General features: G+C 42.7%; 1 protein-coding gene across 3 annotated transcripts in view; it reads left to right on the top strand.

Annotated features, from left to right (window-relative positions):
* Window positions 1-240: 240 nt before the first annotated feature.
* HERC2 (HECT and RLD domain containing E3 ubiquitin protein ligase 2) overlaps window positions 241-21205 on the top strand; it is a 224127-nt gene continuing 203162 nt past the window's right edge. For all 3 annotated transcript variants that reach the window (XM_081241778.1, XM_081241777.1, XM_081241776.1), the window contains exons 1-3: window positions 241-576; window positions 950-1052; window positions 12346-12460. In XM_081241778.1, coding sequence (XP_081097904.1) covers window positions 981-1052; window positions 12346-12460 — 187 coding nt within the window. In that variant the 5' untranslated portion in view covers window positions 241-576; window positions 950-980. The remainder of the gene's footprint in view (window positions 577-949; window positions 1053-12345; window positions 12461-21205) is intronic.

Raw genomic sequence — 21205 nt, 5'->3', positions numbered from 1 at the left:
GTGTGCGTGCGTGCGTGCGGCGGAAATCCCGCCTCTCGGCGTCTTCGGTTGGCCTTGACCGCAAGGGGGTGAGCTCAAGGAGGAAGAGGAGCCGGATTGAAGGAAACTTGGAGAGTCGGCAGAAGGGGCGGGGATGCTCCTCTTCCCCATTGGCTGGGCCTGCTGAGACGCCTCGATGCGATTGGCTGGGCAGCGTGGGCCGTAGCCCCGCGTCGGCCCGCCCCTCCGGCCTCCGGAGGCGCCGGGATTGCAGGCCCCGGGATTGGGAGCGCCGGCGGAGCCCGTGGCCTTTGGGGCTGTGTCCGCACGCGCCGGAGCCAGGCAGCCGGCCCTCTGCCGTCCGGTCTTCGTCCTCGGGGGGCGGCGAGGGCGGCCGGCCGCTGGGGCGGTGCGGGCCGGGGCCGGGCCAAACCGGGGCACGGCGGGCGTTGGCGCAGCCGCCGGACCGGGGCCTGCACGGACCGCCCGCGGCGCGCGTCTCGGGCTGTCTTTTCATTTCCAAGTGATTATTGTTTCGGATTTTTCTGCAGACGTGAATTTTGGTTAATTTATTTCACGCACCAGTTCTGGCCTGAGGTAAAGCGGAGGATGCGTGCTGGTGTCATTTGCGTTGAGATGTGGGCTTCTTGCAGTCTCTGTGTTTACCTTTTGGATTTAAGGGAAGGGGATGACATTGTGATTTGGTCTCGTAACCGGCCATTCTCAAGGTCTCGCCGACGTGGTACAGACCCGGGCGAATCCCGTGTGTGACTCTTACCTGGACTGGAAGTAGGCTTTTTCCTTTCTCGCCCCATCTTTCTCTTTCCCTCTCTCCTCCTCTCACTCCCCTCCTCCAGAGCTTCTCCTCTCCCTCCTTCCTGTTCTCTCTTTGCCGCATTAAACCTTGCGGTAGGGTCTTTGTAAAATTCTGAAAAGGTTTAGGTTTTCAGCGTTTCTGTTTTACTTGCAGGTTTGACGACTGGGAGGAAATCGGGGGAAAGATGCCTTCTGATTCTTTCTGTTTGGCTGCTCAGGCTCGACTTGACTCCAAATGGTTGAAAACAGATATACAGGTGGGGTTTTGACATTCCTTTTTCCTGGTGTTTTCCTGCCTAAATAGTTAAATTTCTGGTGAACCCTTTCTTTAGGATATGTAAGAGCATGCAGATCAGATCTTGCCATATTAGAGAAGCAGGTTTGTTTTCTATAACTTTAAATGTACCTTTTATTGTGTCAGTTTTTATTGCTCTTTTTATAGTGTGTGTGGCTACATTTTAATTACAGTTATTTATAAGTGCAAGAAGCGAGATACAGTTATGCAAAAATTTTTTGTTATTATTTTTTAAGAGGTCTGTATCATTCTTAGCCATATCTTGGTGACTGTTTAGTGATACTTTTTGAGATGTTCAGTTAATTACGTGGGGGAGAAGTGACATACAGTCATTTATTATGTCCTGCAGAAACGCACTCGTTTTTATGGGATTCTGTGTTTGTGTTTCTGGAGAGACAAGGGTTCAGTTGAGCTGTTTGCTTTGTATTCTCATTGGTCTTATTAAGAGGAGTGCTTGGATTTTCACGTCAAGAACATGTGGAAACAAAATGTTAGCCTTAGACTCTCTAATATTTTATTTTAAGGTAATTGCATGCTTGTCCAGAAATTGTCAAATAAATAACGATGATGTTTCTGTAGTCTTTTCTTTATCTTTATCTTTTGCCCTCAGAAAGAAATGGCTGAAATATTTTGTAGTGTATATGTGTTTTTTCCCTCTTCCCTGAGGTTAACCATTTTAAGTATTTCTCAAGTAATCTTAACCTTGTTTAAATACAGTCTTACCTACTGCATGACGCAAGCCATGTATTCTGTAAGCAGTTGATCTTAGGTACTTGTAGTGAAGCACTATTGCCCTTCTTACATTTTTTTTTTTTTTAAGTGTGGAGTCCCAGTTGGTTTCAGAGCCAAGTGTTAAGAACTGTGTTGTGGGTGATGGGATTGTTATTGATGGTGTAATGTTAGATAAGGAAAACAAGAAGAATTGGGTTAAGAATTGGCATAGTAGTGACTTTTTTAAATTAAACATTACCTTTTATTTAGCAATTACTTTCTGTTTTCCTTTGACTTTTTTTTTAAGCAGAGGTGGGGGGAAGTGAGAGATGAATAATTTCTTATTTACAAAATCTTGAGATTCAGGCAAACTGATTTTAAGAATTGTTTTTATTTTTTATTTATTTAAAAAAATTTAAAAGAAAATTTATTTATTTTGGCTGCGCTGGGTCTTAGTTGCCGCACTCGGGATCTTTAGTTGAGACATGTGGACTTCTTAGTTGCGGCATGCATGTGAGATCTAGTTCCCTGACCAGGGATTGAACCCTGGCCCCCTGCATTGGGAGCGCAGAGCCTCACCCACTGGACCACCAGGGAAGTCCCAAGAATTGTTTTTGTATTAGTGTTTATATATTTTACAAAACTTTTTGAAGTACTTTACCTAATGAAGTTTTTTTCCCCTTAGTAATTATAATTGAATAATTGCTAAATACGAGTTTTAGCATCATGATCTAAAACCGGTTTAATGCTGAGTTGAGTGCCTACAATGAGTCAGGCGGATACACATAAAAAGAAACACCACTTATGCCTTAGAGTGATGACCATTTTACCTTTGGTTTATTTAGTGTAATATACAGTGCTTGGCCCTTCTTAGACATTTAAGTACTATTCAGAAGTCTTCCGAACTCCTAGGAATAAGTGAAGAGACCTAGGTCCTAGGAATAAGTGAAGAGACCTAGGTTTTGGATAGAGGAAAAATGTCGTATGGGTATTGAAGCTGTGAGATAAATGAAAATAGTGTGAAAAAAGTGATTGGTGATCTTGGTTTTATACCATTTCTCCAGCATTGCTTATTAAATGTGAGGAATGAATGTTGTTGTTTTACACTAAGGAATAACTTAGACATGGTTTACTCTTTGGAATCTTTCCTGAAAACACATATTGTGGGTGCCAGCCTTATGCTGACGGGTTTCACACTTATCTTGTTGGGGATGTCTCTCCCACCTGGGGTGGGAAGGGTCCCTTTCCTTAAGTAGGCTTTTGTATTGGGAGCAGGATTGACACCTGGGTAATGAATAATATGTGGGATAGAAACATGTTTCTTAGCTGTGAGAGTTAGCTAATCTATTTTTCTATGGCTGTTTTTATTTGATATGCCTGTGAAGTTTTCAGTGACTTTAGAAAGGAAAAATTTTTGGAGACTGTGAAGAGTTTTAATGTGTCTCTATTACAGAGAATATAGACACTAATCCTAGACTTTTTTGTTCAGAGACATTTAGATCCCTCAGGCCTGGGACTTTGTAACCAGCTGCCTGTAATGGAGTACCCATTGTATGGCAGGCATATATCTGATTTTTACGTATATAATGCTTTTTACTTCTTCAGTACTCTTTTCTGGTTGTTGTGTGGAGTTCCTTGAATCGCCATGTTCCTTCACAACTCTCTTGAGGAGGCAACAAACACAGAGCTAAGAAGTGTTAGCTACATAATCACTACCATTACCATGTTGATATTTACAGTAAAAGTCCTTTTGTCTGATGTGATTGGTAGTTTTTTTGGTGAACCAAAAAGTCAATTAAGCAAAAGAACTATAAAAATAGTACATAATACCTTAAAACCTTTTTATTCTTAAAGTATATATGCATATTTATTTCCTAGTCTTGTTTTTTTTTTCTTTTTCTTTTTGGCTGTGCCGTATGGCATGTGGGATCTTAGTTCCCTGACCAGGGATCGAACCTGTGCCCCCCCGCAGTGGAAGCGCAGAGTCTTAACCACGGGACCACTGGGGAATTCCCTTGCTAGTCTTGATGTAAGGTTAAGGGTGTGTCTTTGAGCATGGGTCCACGAATGGTGTTATCCTGTTCTTTCTTGAATAAGCTGTACTCAGATCAATCTCCTATTTTTGGGTTTCTATTTTTGGGTTCTTTGAAGTGGAACATGAAATTAGATATGTATGAAGCAATTTTAAAAACTTTTTATTTTGAAATAATAATAGACCCACAGGAAGTTGCAAAGAAAGTAGACAGGTCACGGTATACTCTTCTCCCAGACTCCCCCAGTGGTACAATCTTAGGTAACTATAGTATAATATTAAAACCAGCAAATTGACATTGGTACAATGTGTGCATAGTTCTATGCCATTTTATCATAAGTGTTTGTTCATGTAACCACCACCACAATTAAGATCCAGAAGTGTTCCATCACCACAAAGATCTCCCTCCTGCTGTCCCTCTATATATATAGTCACACTCAACTTCCTCTACCATCTTTGACCCCTGGCAATCACTAATCTTTTCTCCATCTCTATAATTTTGTCATTTTGAGAATGTCGTATGGTATGTGACCTTTTGAAACTGGCTTTGTTCACTTGGTATAATGCCTTTGAGGCCCATCAAAGTTGTTGAGTATGTCAATACTGCACCTCAGATTGAATTTTTCTTTTCTTCTAGTCATCAATTTAAAATGATTCAGCACGAAAGTTAGCTTTTAAACTTAAAGTTATTAAATGTATATATTGTCACCTTACGCTTAGAAATATCAGTAGATTAAAAAACGTGAACATGAACATCTTGGTAAATTCAAATCTCAGATTTTCCAGTTGACAGATGATACATAGAAATAAAAGGCTGTTGTACACACAGGTAACTTAATTGATTTCCATAATGACTTCTCGTGATTACTTTCGTGTCTGTGAATAGGTAGTATTGCTCAATTTTTTATTCATGATTTTGGTTGTTTGTGTCTTTTCTGTACTTTGGACCTGTCTTGTCAGGGGTTTATATATTTTGTTAGTCTTTTTTAAAGAACTGACTTTTAGCTTTGGTTCTTGGAAAAGACTAATAATAGTTATAAAGGAAAGAAAATGAGTTTATCATCAGACTTGACAACAAGGCCTTATGCAGAAGAAAGCTGAGTAACATATTCATGGCACCCAAGAAAAGAAAATGTGAGCCAAGGATTTTATGTTCTAGCAGAACTGACTTTTCAGGTAAAAAGGACACAAGTTTATCAATGAGCAGGAACTCAGAAAATATTGTTTCCATGAGCCCTTCCTGAGGAATTGAGTAGAGAAAGATCTTTAGATGACTGAATGACTGTACATGGACATGAAGACAGGTGGTGGGCATTAAACGTGTAGTTATGGGTAGAACCCAGAGTGAGTTTTAAAAGGGAGAGAGCGTAGCATGTAACAGCTGTATGCTTAGACATGTTGGATTATAGTAGAACTGTCGTACAGTGTCTAATTTAGTAATCCTGTGCATTGAAGTTTTCACTTTAGGTCTTGTATTTTTCATCTTTAGAGATTCCATTCCAGTCCTTTTTATATCTCCCATTTCACTTGTCATGATGTTCATATTTTCCTCTCTTGTGAGTACCTGGAACATATCTATAATAGAGCTTTTAACATTCTTGTCTGCTAATTCCATCACGTCTGTCATTTCTGCATTTATTTCGATTCACTGAATCTATCATTTCTGTTGATTTATTGCTCTGGTTATGGGGCATGTTTGCATGCCTGGTAATTTTTTATTAAATGTTGGACATTATAAATACATATTATGTTATTCAGTGTTAGATTTTGTTTTATTCTTTTACAGAGCATTCGTTTTGTCTGGCATGCATGTCAGTTACTTGGGATCAGTTTGGCCTTTCAAAGAGTGATCCTGAGGTTTGTTTGGGCTGATCTAGCACAGTCTTTAATCTTGGGCTAATTTATCTGCCTTATTAAGGCAATGTCCTTCTCAGGACTCTAATGCTTGGTGTGTTGGGAGGTCTTTCTGTTCTGGTTGGTGGAAACACAAGATTTCCCAGACTGTGCATCATGGAGGTTCTGCCTACTCCTTTTTAGTGCTTCTTTCGCCAGCCTTGGGAGTGTTCTCAACCCATACCCCGATCAGTTCTCAGCCAGAGTCTCAAGGGGTCCCCTCCGCCCATCTCCAGAGATCAGTCTCTCTGCAGCCAACTTCCTCTCCTGTATTCTTGTCATTTTGACCTTCTTACAGCTGGTCTGTCTCCTCCATTCAGCAAGACCTCTGGGCTCTATTTGGGTTCCCCTTTCCTGTGTTGCAGCCTGGAAGCTGCTTCTAGGCATTAAGTTTGGGAAGTTGTAGCCCTTACTTCGTTTGCTGCCCTTATCAGGGATCACAGTTCTGGGCTGTCTGTTGTCCAGTGTTGGAAAACAGCTGTTTGATATATTCTGTCTGGTTTTCTACCAGACAGGTAATTCCTAAAGAAGTTAATTCTTCACAGGTGGAAGTACAGGCCTTCCCAATCTGCTTTTAATCTCATTTATTGACCTCTTAATTTTAGATAGTGTCTTTTTTGGTTTTAGAATTTCCACATTTTTGTTTGAATGCATTTTATTGAGGTATAATTGTATTTAGTAAAATGCATCTATTTTAAATGTTTAGTTTGAAGTGTTTTGGCAGTTTGCTTAACTGCCCCATTAGGTACTTTTCTATAGTTTCCAGTTCTCTGCTGAAATTGGTGATGTGATCTTTTAATTGCTTGAACACATTAAACCTTGCGCAGCCTCTTTAGATTCCTCAACTGCATCTCTCTTTCCCTCTGGGTTGATACCCCAGCGTGCCTGTGGGCCACCCTCCTACTCTTCGTCTTACTTGTAACGTCACACAGCAGGGCGTAGGTTAGGGCTTCCCAGCTGCCTACCATGGAGTTGCAGGTGACATCGTCTGGAAGGTGGGGAGAGCAGGAGCTCACTTTCCAGACTCCCCCAGTGGTACAATCTGGGCGAGTCTGGGGGTGAACATTCACTGCTTGGTAAGGAGAGATACGGGATCTGGGTATTTTAATTCCCACCCCCCACCCCCTTTTTTTCCCTCCTTGGACGGGTCTGTGGTTTCTTCTTGGAGACCTTGGCAAAGAGCCCCACATGCCTGGGGAGTGTGCCTGCCCCACACCATGGAGTGGGGACCGGTGCAGTAAAACGGGAGTCTGCAAACTTTTCCCGTAAAGGTCCAGATCGTAAATATTTATGTGGGCCATGTGTCCTCTGTAACAGCGGCTCACTCTGCTGTTGTTATATGAAAGCAGCTACGGACAGTACATAAAACAAGTACCTGTTGGTAGGCTCCAGAAACTTTGTGGATACTGAAGTTTGAATGTCATAATCTTCATGTGTCATGAAATATTTTCCTTCTCTTGGTTATTTTTCGTTCACTGAAAAATGTAAAAGCCACTCTTACCTTGAGGGCCGTCTAAAATCAGGTCGTGGGCCACGTCTGGCCCCTGGGCTGGGCCTCAATTTGCTGACCCTGTGGTAACTTGCTGCCTCATTTGCTTCCTATGCTTCCTTGTCTTGCCTCCCCCTCTGCCCTTCCCCTCACTGCCCTGGGCTGGCACCTGCCAGGGAAAGTGTCAGCACTTTAATCCGTTACTCGGACTTTCCTTTTTAGGGCAAAGCCTGTATCTATGTCTCTTTTCTGGATCCACTCTTGAATTGTTTATGCTGTCTTCCATTTCTTTCATTTTTCAGTCATGTGGCCTTATCTTACCCATGTTTATTTTTGTGTGAGTTCTAGGTATTGTACATGAAAAATCGTTGTGATCACTTGGGGCACTGGGTAATGCCTTCCTCCTCCAGAGAGGATCTGCCAAACTAGTAGCACTAGTGACCTCAGGTTACTTCAGAGCAGCAGGGAACTGTGATGGGTGGTGGTGGTGGTGGTGTGTGTGTGTGTGTGTGTGTGTGTGTGTGTCCGTCCGTCCGTCCGTCCGTCCGTCCGTGCTTGGTCTCAGCCCTGCTCGCAGAATCGGCAGGTGCCTCTAGGGAAGCAGCCTTCGGCTCCCTGGGCTGTCCTCTTCTCCTTGCTGCCTGGATGTCTTCAAACAGATGTACTTTATGTTTCTTTCTGACCTTTCCAGTTGTTCTAGAAACCTGTTCTTAAAATTTTTTGGAATTGGTATATTGTCCCGTGTTCAGTAGGTGTTTAGAAAGTATTTTTCTGCAAGGCTAAGAAAAAAAGCCAGATATCTTTACTTCAGTCATCTGCAAATATTTGAACAGATCACATTTCAGGCATATTTTAAAAATAGAAAAAATAAACATTTTCTAACTATAAGTTAATCAAAATGCCATTTATTTCATTTGGCATATTCTATTTCGGATTATATTGTGTAATTATACAGTTCTGAAGTAGTGATCTTAATAGATACCTTAAGGGTCCGCTTGCCCAATTCTATTTGGTTTTCAAGTATTGGTAGCGCCTGTGATGGCTCCCCCAGGCCTCATTACTGCATGTGTTGGTGCATGTTATGGTGTTGGTGAGAAGAGAACAAGCTTGAGAGTTAGGCCTGTTCCCGAAAACTCTGACAGCCTCGGTGTTGTGTGATCTTGGTCAGGTAATTGAACTCCTAAGTTTTAGTTACTGACCCTCAAAACTGGGCCTATTACTACCCCCCTTGCTGGCTTCTTTTCAGGATGAAAATGCCTTTACCTGCTATGTCATTTTAGAGGTGTGAGGTAAGAATGTAAGAGCACATTGGAAAAGGGTCCTAAGACTGAATAATGCTAATCAGAGGCATCTGGATTCTACGTGACAAAAGTTAAGATTTAAGATCTATGTTGTCACCCATTGGGAACGTTTATGTAAACTACCTACTAATAAAGACAAGCTATTTATAGACTGTTGTACAAATACTCTTACACTGACAAATTGAAGTGACTTGTACTGCTTGTGTGGGTTATTCTTCCAGTGCCATGATTCTTTCCCAGTTTTCCTGGCCTCTTTCTCCTTGGGATCCTGTGCTTCCCTCCCAGTGCCTTGGGGTGCTCTCCCAGGGGCTTCATCTCTGCCTTCTGCAGTCTAGCTCTTTCAGGCCCTGCTCCATGGAAGCTTGCTCTGTTGCCTTAGCAGTGTTCCTCCTTCCTCGCATCCTTTCACATGCCCGAACCACTGTAGTTTGGTGGTTACTCGAGTTCACGTCCGCGGTTCCTGCGAGGCTTCTACAGCGAGTATCCCTCCGGACACCCAGTGTCTACCTTCCACACAGCTGCCCTGCTCTCATCCTTCCCAGCATGACCTGAGTGATGAAAGGATGGGCGGTAGTGATAGTTCTTGTTTCCATGTAAACTGGGCTTCTTCCTTGGCTTCTTCTTTAATAAATGTTTTGTCTGCAGCCACCCAGGGGTCATCCTAGTGGTCAGTCGGGACTGGTCCAGCCTCCCTCCTTCGGCGTTAGCATCTTCTGCAGGTCTATAGCCCATGCTGTTGACTCCCAGATTTGAACCTCTAGCCCTGAGCACTCTGCTGAGATCTGGATTTGTCTTTGCAGTACGTGTGTAATGTGTCTGTGTGTGTATGTGTGCACGTGCATGGGGAGAGTATCTCCGTGTTTATGTTCAGTAGTTGGTGCAGATCTCAGTGGTTAAAGCCGAGCTAATTCCCTCTCATCCTGAGTCTGTTCCCTACGTGGTGTTTCACTTTTCACATCTGCTCCGTCCCGTCTGATCTGAAATGTCTCACATACTCTTCTCTTCCCTGTCTTGGCTTAGGCTCTCGTCCTGTTTTGGGGGCTCTCAGCAGAGGCCTCCTAAGTTAGTTCCTCTGTTTCTGGTCTGACTTCCTCTGCCCTCTCCACTGCCCTGACACTGAGTTATGGCTGGACGTGTGATCATTTATTCTCTGGCCCCTAGAGGTGGCGTGTAACTGCTGGAGCCCAGCACGCGTGGGGCTATGTATTCTGGCCACTGTTTGCCTGTGTGGCCTTGCGGGCCAGGACTGAGCCCAGCGGCAGCTCTTAGCTGCCCTCCTCTTACGCAGACCAGCAGATGAGCCGGGCCTTGCCACTCCCACATTAAAACCTCAGGGGCCCTGAACGTTTGTGGCTCACTTTTTAGAAAGGATTTACTTTTCCCTCTGCCCGTTAATACTTTTGCCAACAGTCATGTTTTGGTCTCGAGTATGTTTATGGCAGTTACCTTGTTAGTGATGTGGACAGATAAAATGTGAGTGCTGAGAGCAAGTTGTTGCTTCTGTGAAAACTAAGTTAGATGCCAGATTGGTCTTCTGTTGCTATGTAACAAGTCACTGACCAGAAACTCAGCAGCTTAAAACAACTCCGTTTACTCTCTCCCCCTTTCTGTGTGGGTCAGGTGTCTGGCCACGGCTTGGCTGGGTCTTCTGCTTTGGGATTCACAGGCTGCAGTCAGGGTGCTGACCAGTCTGCTTTCTCATCTGGAGTCTCATTGGGGTCCTTGTCAGCAGAATCAGTTTGTTGGGTGTTGGGTGGGGCTGAGCTGTGGGCTCCTAGGAGATGCCCCCTCCATTGGCAGCTCATGGCAGTGGCTGGGAGAGTGTCTCTTCTGGATGGCCCCATCCTCTTAAGGGCTTTTACCTGGCAGGGCCCTAGGATAATCGTCCTTTTGGGTAACTAGAAATCAACTGATGTGAGACCTTAATTATATATGAGAAATTCCTTCACTTTTGTCACAGAAGGAAACAAAACCTAGTCACAGGTGGAAAGTCCCGTCCTGTATTCACAGGTCCTGCCCACACTCAGAGGATTACCTAGGGTGTGTGCACCCCGGGGGGGCAAGGATCTTGAGGGCATCTTAGATTTGCCTACTACACATTGTTTGGAGAAAAGTGAGATGCTAAAAAAATTACTTGTACAGGTTAGGTAAGAGAGAACTGCAAAGGACTGCGGGAAAAGCCTTGCACGTCTAAAGGAATTGTGTACTAAGATTGCTCACAAAGTGCCCTTCAGTTCTTGCTCCCTTTAAAGAAACTGAGTCTGGAAATAGTGGATGCCTCATGAGAGTGGCGAATGTTGGATTGATGACAAGGGAAAAGCTGGTGGGCTTGTGAACAAAGAGAAGGCCCTGACCTTCCATTAAAAGATGGGCAAACAGATGTGTCTGTTTCAGTGTAAAGTGTCTTGTCTGTCTGAGAAGAGGGTTTCTCTTGTACCTGCCCTTTTCAGGATGCCTTCTTTGGGCGTTCGCCATGCCCGTGCCCTTCCGTGACTCCTTGCTCTGGGAAACCTTTTCTGACTTCCAAATGCTGACCACCAAGAGCATTTTTGTGAGCGTTTTTGTTTTGTCTTTGAATATCACTATGGACTCGTGTTTTTATTTAAAACTTTTTCAGTCCAATATAGTCGTTATGTATTTTGATGTTCAAAATTATTCTAACTTTGGCCAGTGAGGGAGTCCTCATCAGGCTTTGAGCAGCTTTTTTGGTGCAAACTTAAGATATTCCAGGCTCACCTTTCCGCCCCGGTCCTTGACTCAGCCTTTCTTTCCTAGAGCCCAGGTTTCATTTAGTGGGAAGTGGTACTTGGAAACCAGTGTCTGGGTGCTGGGTATACTCACTGCTCTCAGAGTGCCATTGATTTTAGGTCTTTTCCAAAGACAGTGCAAGCAGATATATTCAAATATAAATTCATGCTGAGATTTCCAATTCAGTGTTCTTAAAAACTTCCTTGATTTTATCTTTTATACCTAAAACCTTAGTTTCTAGTAACATTAACAGACTTTATCATAAACATACATTTTATTATATTAACATTGCTTTATCCTACAACATATATACATGAAATAGTTGAAAATTTTTAATGTCAATATTATAGTTGTGAATAAGACCAATTAGTAAAGTTTAAGGTTTTTTTTCCTCTTGAAGCATATCCAACTAAAGATGTATAGTTGAAAAGGGTCTTGAAATACAGTTGACCCTGAACAATGCAGGTTTGAACGACGTGGGTCCACTTGTACTTGGATATTTTTCAGTAGTAAATACTGAAGTCCTACACGGTCTATGGTTGGTTGAGTCTGTGGATGTGGAGGAACCGTGGATATGGAGGGCTGACTATAAAAGTTATATTTGGATCAACCACTGAGTTGTTCAAGGGTCAAGTGTACTTTTCTTTTTGATAAACAGGTTAATTTGCTTGTTACCAGTTCTAGGCTTTGCTTTTTATGATTTAATTATACTTTTTGAAAATGAAAATCATTTGTATGTTTTAGAAGTAAATGTAAGGTATACGCAAGATCTTGCCTTCACTCAACCTCTGCTGCTTTTTACCCACGTTCCCCTTTCCATCTCCCCGTACGTGATCATGTTATTTGTGTCTGGTTTATCTTTCTAGAGCACCTGCCCACATGTGTCTTTTTTCTTGTATCTTAGGCAAAACGTAGCATAGTATGTAAGCTATTATGCACAGTACCTTTTTCACTTAACTGTATTTCTTGGGAAAATTTTCATTAAATGTTGAACGAATGAGATTTATTTTTCATATTATTCTTTAAGAATTGCACTGTGAGTGTGACTACTCTGTAAGTTTATTTTATTTATCATTGCCAGCTTGCATTCACACGAGATGGGCTCTGTGGTCTGTGGAATGAAATGGTTAAAGATGGAGAAATTGTATATACTGGGGCAGAGTTAACACAGAATGGAGAGCTTCCTTCTAGAAAAGGTAAGGGCCTTTAACTAGTATTTTTCATTTTGTGAAGACCTTTATAAATTGCATTTTATAGAAATTTTGGAATGTGCTATAGGAACAGAAGCGTGCTTGAGTGTAACTGAAGTTTTGTTTTCACTTTGGAGATGTCTAAATGATAGTTAATATTAGAAGCTTCCTGGATTTCATTGTTCTGTGCGAATTGAAGGCCTTTTCATGGCAAAACCACCTCGCTGTGGTGTCCTTCCTCTGAGGTCTCATTTGTAGCTTATAGGAACTCCGCTTAATGTTTCTTCGTTAAGTTTTGTAATATATATTGCTTTGGCTAACTATAAATTGTGGTTATTATAAGGTCGAGGGGAATAATAAGTATTCCTGAAATTGTTCCTGTATGACTCTCGAGTGGGAGTGTATAAAGCACTTTTTGGAAGCCTTCGGCCTGTGGCCTGGACTTGGCTCCCCTTGTATTGTATCTTCTTGTCTATGCAGGGAAGTATCAGTGAACACTCTTGTTAGGCCTGTAGTTATGAAAACGCAATGAAATTCGGTCACTCAGTTGTTCATGACTCTGGCTGGGAATCAGAATCACTGTTTAGACTTTAAAAAGAAATGAATGCGTGGACCCACCCCAAACCTGAAAAGCCTACAGGTCTACACAGTGAGCAGCCGTGCGCCCATCCCCCAGGCCCTACCAGTCCCTCCTCTGTCCACTGGTGCGCCTTACCTGGTGCCCTTGGGCACTTCATGCACGGTATTAACAGGGTCGAGTTCAGTGTAACTTTTTGTCTTCAATGTAAAACTTATGCGTAATAAAATACATGTTCTAAGTGTACTATTCCATAAGTTTTGACAGATGTAATTGGTGTAACTTAGACCCCTCAACGTCACTCTCACTTCGCAGGTTCTCTCGTGCCCCTTCCCGGCTCACACCTGCCCTCTCTGCTCAGAGGCAACTACTGGTCTGATCTCTCTCTACTGTGGATTAGCTTTGCCTCTTCTAGACTTACATGTACATAGAACCATGTGGTCTTCTGTGCTGTTTTGTGCTTCTTTCACTCCGTAATGTTTTACTAGTTTTAGTAGTTCATTCTGTATACATTTTTTTTGAATTTTTGAATTTTATTTTATTTATTTTTTTATACAGCAGGTTATTATTAGTTATCTATTTTATGCATATACATGTATACAGGTCAATCCCAATCTCCCAACTCATCCCACCACCACCACCCCATGGCTTCCCCCCCTTGGTGTCCATACATTTGTTCTCTACATCTGGGTCTATATTTCTGCCCTGCAAACCGGTTCATCTGTACTATTTTTCTAGGTTCCACACATATGTGTTCATATACGATATTTGTTTTTCTCTTTCGGACTTACTTCACTCTGTATGACAGTCTCTAGATCCATGCACGTCTCTACAAATGACCCATTTCGTTCCTTTTTATGGCTGAGTAATATTCCATTTTATATATGTACTACATCTTCTTTATCCATTCATCTGTCGATGGGCATTTAGGTTGCTTCCATGATCTGGCTATTGTAAATAGTGCTGCAATGAACATTGGGGTGCATGTATCTTTTTGAATTATGATTTTCCATTCTGTATATGTTATATATGTTTCCATTCTGTATAAAGTTTTTGTGCCTCTTCGTTTCAGCTCTCCAGTATTTGTTAATGCATTAAAACTCATTCCCCAAAATGTTTTTTGTGAAACATTAGTTCTAAAAGATACTCTGAGAAAAGTTAATTACATGGAAAAATTCAAAGGTGTATTTCTTATTCATTACATTTGATGAATATTTTTTGTTCTTCTTTTAAAAATCATGTGGTTAGAAAGCAAAGTGTAATTGTTCTTTATGTAGGTCCCAACCGAATAGTTTTTTTTGACATTCAGTAGAAATTTATTTTTAATGTGGCATGATATGTGCTTTTTATTATTACAGAATACTTTTTTTCTCAGGCTTATACATGACAAATTTCATTTTTTTTTTTTTTTTTTTTGCGGTACGCGGGCCTCTCACTGTTGTGGCCTCTCTCCCGTTGCGGAGCACAGGCTCCGGACGCGCAGGCTCAGCGGCCACGGCTCACGGGCCCAGCCTCTCCGCGGCATGTGGGATCCTCCCGGACCGGGGTACGAACCCGCGTCCCCTGCATCGGCAGGCGGACTCTCAACCACTGCGCCACCAGGGAAGCCCCTTGACAATTTTATAGTTCAGAGTTTAGAGTCTGATCCTGGGAAGGTGGCATCAAACAGCTTTCAGAGGAATCTGATCTGGGCTCGAGAGAGGATGGCTGTGCCGTAGTCCCAGAGAGAAAGCCCAGCCTGATAGTAAAGGGCTCACACTTTTTGTTTATTGCTCAACTTGGTCAATTCTGACACATTTTTGCAGGTTTTGTTTAACTTAGGCAGATAAAGTTCCCTTTCCCTCAAATCTTCTGCAATTTACTTATCTGCTCACTTATCTCTTACCGTCTTCTTTCACGTTTTGGCATAATTGGACATTTTCCTTTAAGGCAAAAATTACTGTCTTTCTTCCTTTTTTTTGGCTGCGCTGCGCTGTGTGGCGTGTGGGATCTTAGTTCCCCCACCAGGGATTGAACCCGCGCCCCCTGCAGTGGAAGCGCGGAGCCCTAACCACTGGACTGCTGGGGAAGTCCCTGTCTTTCTTCCGTCTTTATTCCTTGATAGTAACGTTTCTCACCTTGCTTATATATTTACATTTCTCTGCCACCATCCCTTCTGGTTTAATCTCAACCATCCATGTTAATTATGATTTTTATCTAAATTAAGTAGCCTCTAATTCGGATAGTGGTTCCACACCACTTCTGTAATTCTCCAGCACCAACTGGATAGCTAATAATTCAATCCAGTTCTGACACTTAACTCCTGGAGTTAGCTCAGGCCCCACAGATTAAGGGCTCGGTCCCGCGAGACTACCTCCACTTCAGATGCCAGCCTCAAATGGGATTCCCAGACTACTCCCACTTCTGCCTGGCTGACTACAAATTCAGAGGTTACCATGACCCTCTCAGTTTCAGTAATTCACTAGAATAACTCAGAGAATGCAAGAAGACACTTCGTTGGTTTATTTTATTTTATTTTATTTTTATTTTTATTTATTTATTTATTTTTGCGGTACGCGGGCCTCTTCACTGCTGTGGCCTCTCCCGTTGCGGAACACAGGCTCCGGACGTGCAGGCTCAGCGGCCATGGCTCACGGGCCCAGCCGCTCTGCGGCATGTGGGATCATCGCGGACCGGGGCACGAACCCGTGTCCCCTGCATCGGCAGGCGGACTCTCAACCACTGCGCCACCAGGGAAGCCCCCGTTGGTTTATTTTAAAGAATACAGCTCGGGAACAGCCAAATGGAAGAGATGCAGAAGGCAAGGTTTGAGGGAAGGAGCTCAGAGCTTCCCTGCCTTCTCTGGGCCCTCCACCCTCCCAGCACACCTGTGTGTTCACCAGCCTGGAATCTCCCCCCATTCTGTTGTTCAGGAGATTTTATAATTTAATCTCAGCCCACCTCTCTCTGGAGGTCAGGGGGTGGGCCTGATAGTTCTCACCCTCTAATCACTGTTTGGTCCTTCTGGTATCCAGCCCACATCATGAAGCTATCTAGAGGCCCCACGCTGAGTCAGCTCGTTAGCATAAACTCAGGTACAGTGGAAAGGGGTTTGTTATGAATATCAAAAGACACTCCATCTTCAGTAAATTCCAAGGGTTTTAGGAGTTCTGTGCCAGGAACCTAGAGCAAAGACCAAATATATGTTTTTATTATACCACAGATTAAAAAATGGGAAGTAGGTGTTAGAGCATTGTAGCAGAGCTCTGGAATCCACATTATAAGGGTCCCATTTTACATGTTGAATAAGCAAGAAGAATGTGCTCATTAAGAAGTGCAAAGGTGGTTTTGAATACCGCCATGCAGTAACAATAAGGCAAAGGCATGTGTGCATTGATTTGTCAACCTGTGCTTGGTGACTGACGATCTAGTTATTTTCTCTCAGCATTTGTACAGGGGTTCACAGATCAGCTATCGATTAAATCGATTTAATATTGGGGCCAGCGTAAGTTAATGCAAGATTTGAACGTTGCTTTTAAGGTAATACGCTACAGAACAATGTGATTTTTACTGATATAAAAAAGTTTGTCAGGGCTTCCCTGGTGGCACAGTGGTTGAGAGTCTGCCTGCCGACGCAGGGGACACGGGTTCGTGCCCCGGTCCGGGAAGATCCCACATGCCGCGGAGAGGCTGGGCCCGTGAGCCATGGCCGCTGAGCCTGCGCGTCCGGAGCCTGTGCTCCGCAACGGGAGAGGCCACAACAGTGAGAGGCCCGCGTACCGCCAAAAAAAAAAAAAAGTTTGTCAGAATTTTATAAATCAATTAGAGTGAGTCTGTAATCTTATATTTTCACAGTCTTACACGTGGAAGTTATGTCAACTTTCTGACGAGTGAAACTCATGAAGACAGTTTAGAAAATGCAGATTAACTAGGCTCTCCTTGAGAAAACAAACCCACGGCTTAGAAATCCTGTATGCTGTGTTATAGGCCACACGGCGAGCACGTCGGGGAATGGACATAGAGCCATTTGTAACCAGAGCGATCAAGTCAGTCTGATTTATCCAAGGGTTCACCGGGAGTATGTGAATTTAAATTCTAATGTAAAGGTGCCTCTAAGTTAGCAGTTTCTGAGAGATGTTTTTTCCTTCCATAGTTATCGAGGTGTAGTTAACATAAGTTAAGTTTAAGATGTATAGTGTGATGATTTGATATACACAGCAAATGAAATGATAACCACAATAAGGTTAGTTTACACGTCCATCCCTTCACATAATTACCATTTTTTGATGTGTGGTGAGAACATTTACAGTTACTCTCTTAGCAGCTTTCAAGTATACAGGACTCTGCGGTTAACTGTAGTCACCGTGTTGTCCATTACATCCCCGTCACTTATTTTTCTTATAACCGGAAGTTTGTACTCTTTGACTGATGTCTCCGGCCCGGGCAGCTCCTGGCAACCACCAGTCTACTCTCTATGTTGAAGCCTTTTTAGATTCTACATGTAAGTGGATCGTATAGTCTGTCTGACTTAATTTCACTTAGTGTAATGTCCTAGTCAACCATGGTGTTCTGAATGGCAGGGTTTTCTTCTTCTTTTAATGGCTGAATAGTATTCCATTGTGTGAGAGTGCCTGTGTTTGTGTGTGTGTACATACACATTTTCTTTATCCATGCATCCGTTGATGGACAGTTAGGTTGTTTCCATGTCTTGGCCTTTGTGAATAATGCTGCAGTGAATATGGGGATGCACATATCTTTTTGAGATAGTGATTTCATTTTCTTCGGATATTTACCCAGGAGTGGGAATCCTGGATCATATAGTAGTTCTATTTTTAATTTTTTTGAGGAGCCTCCAGACTGTTTTGCATAATGGCTGTACCAATTTACACTCCCACCAACAGTGCACAAGGGTTCCATTTCTGAGAGTTTTTTTTAATTAATTTTTTTTATTGGTGTATAGTTGATTTACAATGTTGTCTTAGTTTCTGCTGTACAGCAAAGTGAGTCAGTTATACATATATCCACTCTTTTTTAGATTCTGTTCCTATATAGGTCATTACAGAGTACTGAATAGAGTTCCCTGTGCTTTACAGTATGTTCTTATTATCTATTTTATATATAGTCCATTTCTGAGAGGTGTTTTTTTTCCCCCTCAAAAGGCTGGCCCCTCTTTGAAGTATCAGAAGTTTCTTTCTTTTCTGGGGATTCTTGATTTCCATTTTTTAAGATTATGTAAGTTTTTATTATTCTTTAATAAACAAGAGAAGAGGAGGACCACTAGATTTAATAGACTTCATAGTTAATAATTCCTTGCAGAGGTAAGAAAATATGCAAATACAACGAAGGGTACTGATACCAAGAATCTGCTGGCTCCACAGGGTTTTCTGTTGAATGAGTCTGAATTGTGTGTGTGTGTGTGTTAATCAGCAGAGGGTGTCAGGACGGTGGGGAAGGGCACAAAATATATAAGAACACGTCATGAATTTGTGTGTCATCCTTATGCAGGGGCCATGCTAGTCTTCCCTGTATCGTTACCATTTTAGTATATGTGCTGCCAAAGTGAGCACCTGAATTATTTGTAATCATCCAAAGTTCCACCACAGTTTTATCCAACCTCAGACAAATCTGGTCAGTATTTTGGTGTCTGGTCTTGCAGTTGGCTTGTGAGATGATGAGGCACACAGACCCCGGGGCCAGCAGAGGGAGAGCTCTCCTTACTAGCCTAAGGCTCTTGGTGAGATACATGCTCTGAGCACTATCTGGGTGGCAAGAAACGCATGTCAGTAAGGCTAAGATGCCTCAGTAGTAAGACGTGGTATTATTTATCACCAGGAGAGAATGAATCTGACGCATATCAATTTGACATGCTGAAATTTGCAAAAGGTGCATCTCTGGATTGATGAAACACCTACTTCGTAGGGTTATTGAGTTGATTCGTGAGTTGATTATGACATGTGCAGAACAGTGCCTGGCTCCCAGTTTGTGCTATTTAAGGGTTTGTGATTCTCATGGTGGTTGTTCAAGTGCAGGCAGGAGTGTCAGTGTCCTGTCCCCGTGAGTCCCCTTCACTGAGCACAGTGCCTGGCACACAGGAGGTGCCAGTACCTAGGATAAAGGATGTCCCGTGTTCCTGTGTTAAATCAGCTTGTGAAGGGACATGCCTGCCTGAGAGACTGGAGCTCCTGTTTTTGATTAAAGGAGTTGCAGCAGGAATGAATTCAAATCTTTTATATCACATTTATTTTTAAATTCAGTGTTAGAACTTTTAAACATTTTTATCTTATTAAAGATACTTACATTGCATGCCTAGCTTATAGCATTCAAAAGCTAACACACAGTTTTCAGTGAAGAGTGAATTCCTTCCCAGTCCTATTCTTCAGTTACCTTCTTTTTTTTTTTTTTTTTCCCTTCCTTCTCAGGGGTATTATTACTATTATTAGTATCTTTCCAGAGGTAACTTACTGGCATATAAGTGCATGCATGAAACATACACACTTTATTTTCAATAGAAATGAAAGCCTTCTAGGACGTGAGGTACACCAGAATTTAGAAGAAATGTACAAAAAATGTGTAACGGTACAGCATTTAGAGTCTAAATGTCTCTGGCTTGACTTTATTTTATCCTTTTTTGAAATACGTAAATTGACCCCTCCTGCGCCCAGGTCCAGTGAGTCGAGGAGAGACCAGTGGGTGGGTAGGAAGCACAGCCCAGACTGCGGCCAGGCTGCTTTGGCCACGGGTCACTGTGGGCAGTTCTGTGGATCGGACCTTTCAGATCCTTTTCCACACTGCAGTCCCAGGGATGCACGCTCCTCAGGGGAGACTGAGTGAGCTGTGCAGCCTGCGGGTCATTCATTCGTTTGTTCATTGATTCACGGACTCATCCGGCTGTTGGTGAGGGTGCTTTCTGGCGCTAGGATATGGTAGTGAACGAGCCAGGCGTGGCTCCTGCTCTCCTGGAGCTTATATACCAACTGGGACAACCAATAAAAAATGGACAGAGTGGCAGTGGGAAGAAAACAGGTATGAAGAAAACAACAGAGCGATGCATGAAGCTGCCAGGGAGGGTCCCTGAGTTGAGAAGCCAAGGCCCCTGCATTTACTCTCATGTCCCTCACCCTGCCTGTAACAGCTCTGTATCCGCCTTGAACCGTGAGGACAGGCTCTGTCATTTCACAGCAGAGTGCTGTGTGTACAGGAGGGATCCAATCAGAATTTGTGTCATGAGTGAGTGAGTTGTCTTGTCATGGCTTCAGGCTAGTTAGGACTGTACCAATTCCTCAGTGGAGGATGGGACACTAAAGATGAGTGCCCCTTTATGTGTCACTCAGGTGGATGCTTTCAGCTTTTTAACTCTATTCATGCCTGCTGAGTGGTCTTCCTTAATTTTATTTCTCCATCTTTTAAAATCCCATTTATTGCGAATTCCCTGGCAGTCCAGTGGTTAGGACTCGGTGCTCTCACTGCTGGGGCCCCGGGCTCGATCCCTGGCTGGGGAACTAAAATCCCATAAGCCACGCGGCATGGCCAAAAAAAAAAAAAAAAATCCTATTATCGACTTGATGGATCACTTTATCTTTCATGTGAGAATTAAATTTTTCTGTTAAATGAATATAGGCATCTTTTTTCCCTAATCTGCTCCTAAAATCTTTGAATTGTTTGTGAAGTTGCCATGTTACCAGCACTATATCCCTAATCAAATGACCTAGACATAATAAATATTGCACTGTATCTTTATAATACAATGGAGTCAAGGGAAATTTGAATGGCCACTTCTGTGTTTGTGTTTCATTAGAAAGTTTTCACACCTAAAATCTCTTAAAATTATACTTGTACTTCTTTGTAAATAGAAAAAAAATTTCAATGTCATATAAAAACATATACTGTATCTCTTTTTAGCTAATGTTTGATTAATTGGGACCTTTAGTGTCATGGTTAATTTTATGTATTAACTTTGCTAAGCCGTGGTGCCCAGGTATTTATTAGATCAAGTAATATTCCACATGGTTCTGTGAAGGTGATTTTTGGATGAGACTCACATTTAAATCCATGGACTTTGGGGCTTCCCTGGTGGTGCAGTGGTTAAGAATCTGCCTGCCAATGCAGGGGACACAGGTTCGGGCCCTGGTCCGGGAAGATCCCACATGCCATGGAGCAACTAAGCCTGTGTGCCACAACTACTGAGCCCATGTGCC

Source organism: Mesoplodon bidens (assembly GCF_964165515.1).
Source record: "Mesoplodon bidens genome assembly, chromosome: 8".
In the NCBI taxonomy this organism is placed as follows: domain Eukaryota; kingdom Metazoa; phylum Chordata; class Mammalia; order Artiodactyla; family Ziphiidae; genus Mesoplodon; species Mesoplodon bidens.
Note: the sequence above shows the minus strand (reverse complement) of the source record. Positions and strands in the feature narration are given on the sequence as shown.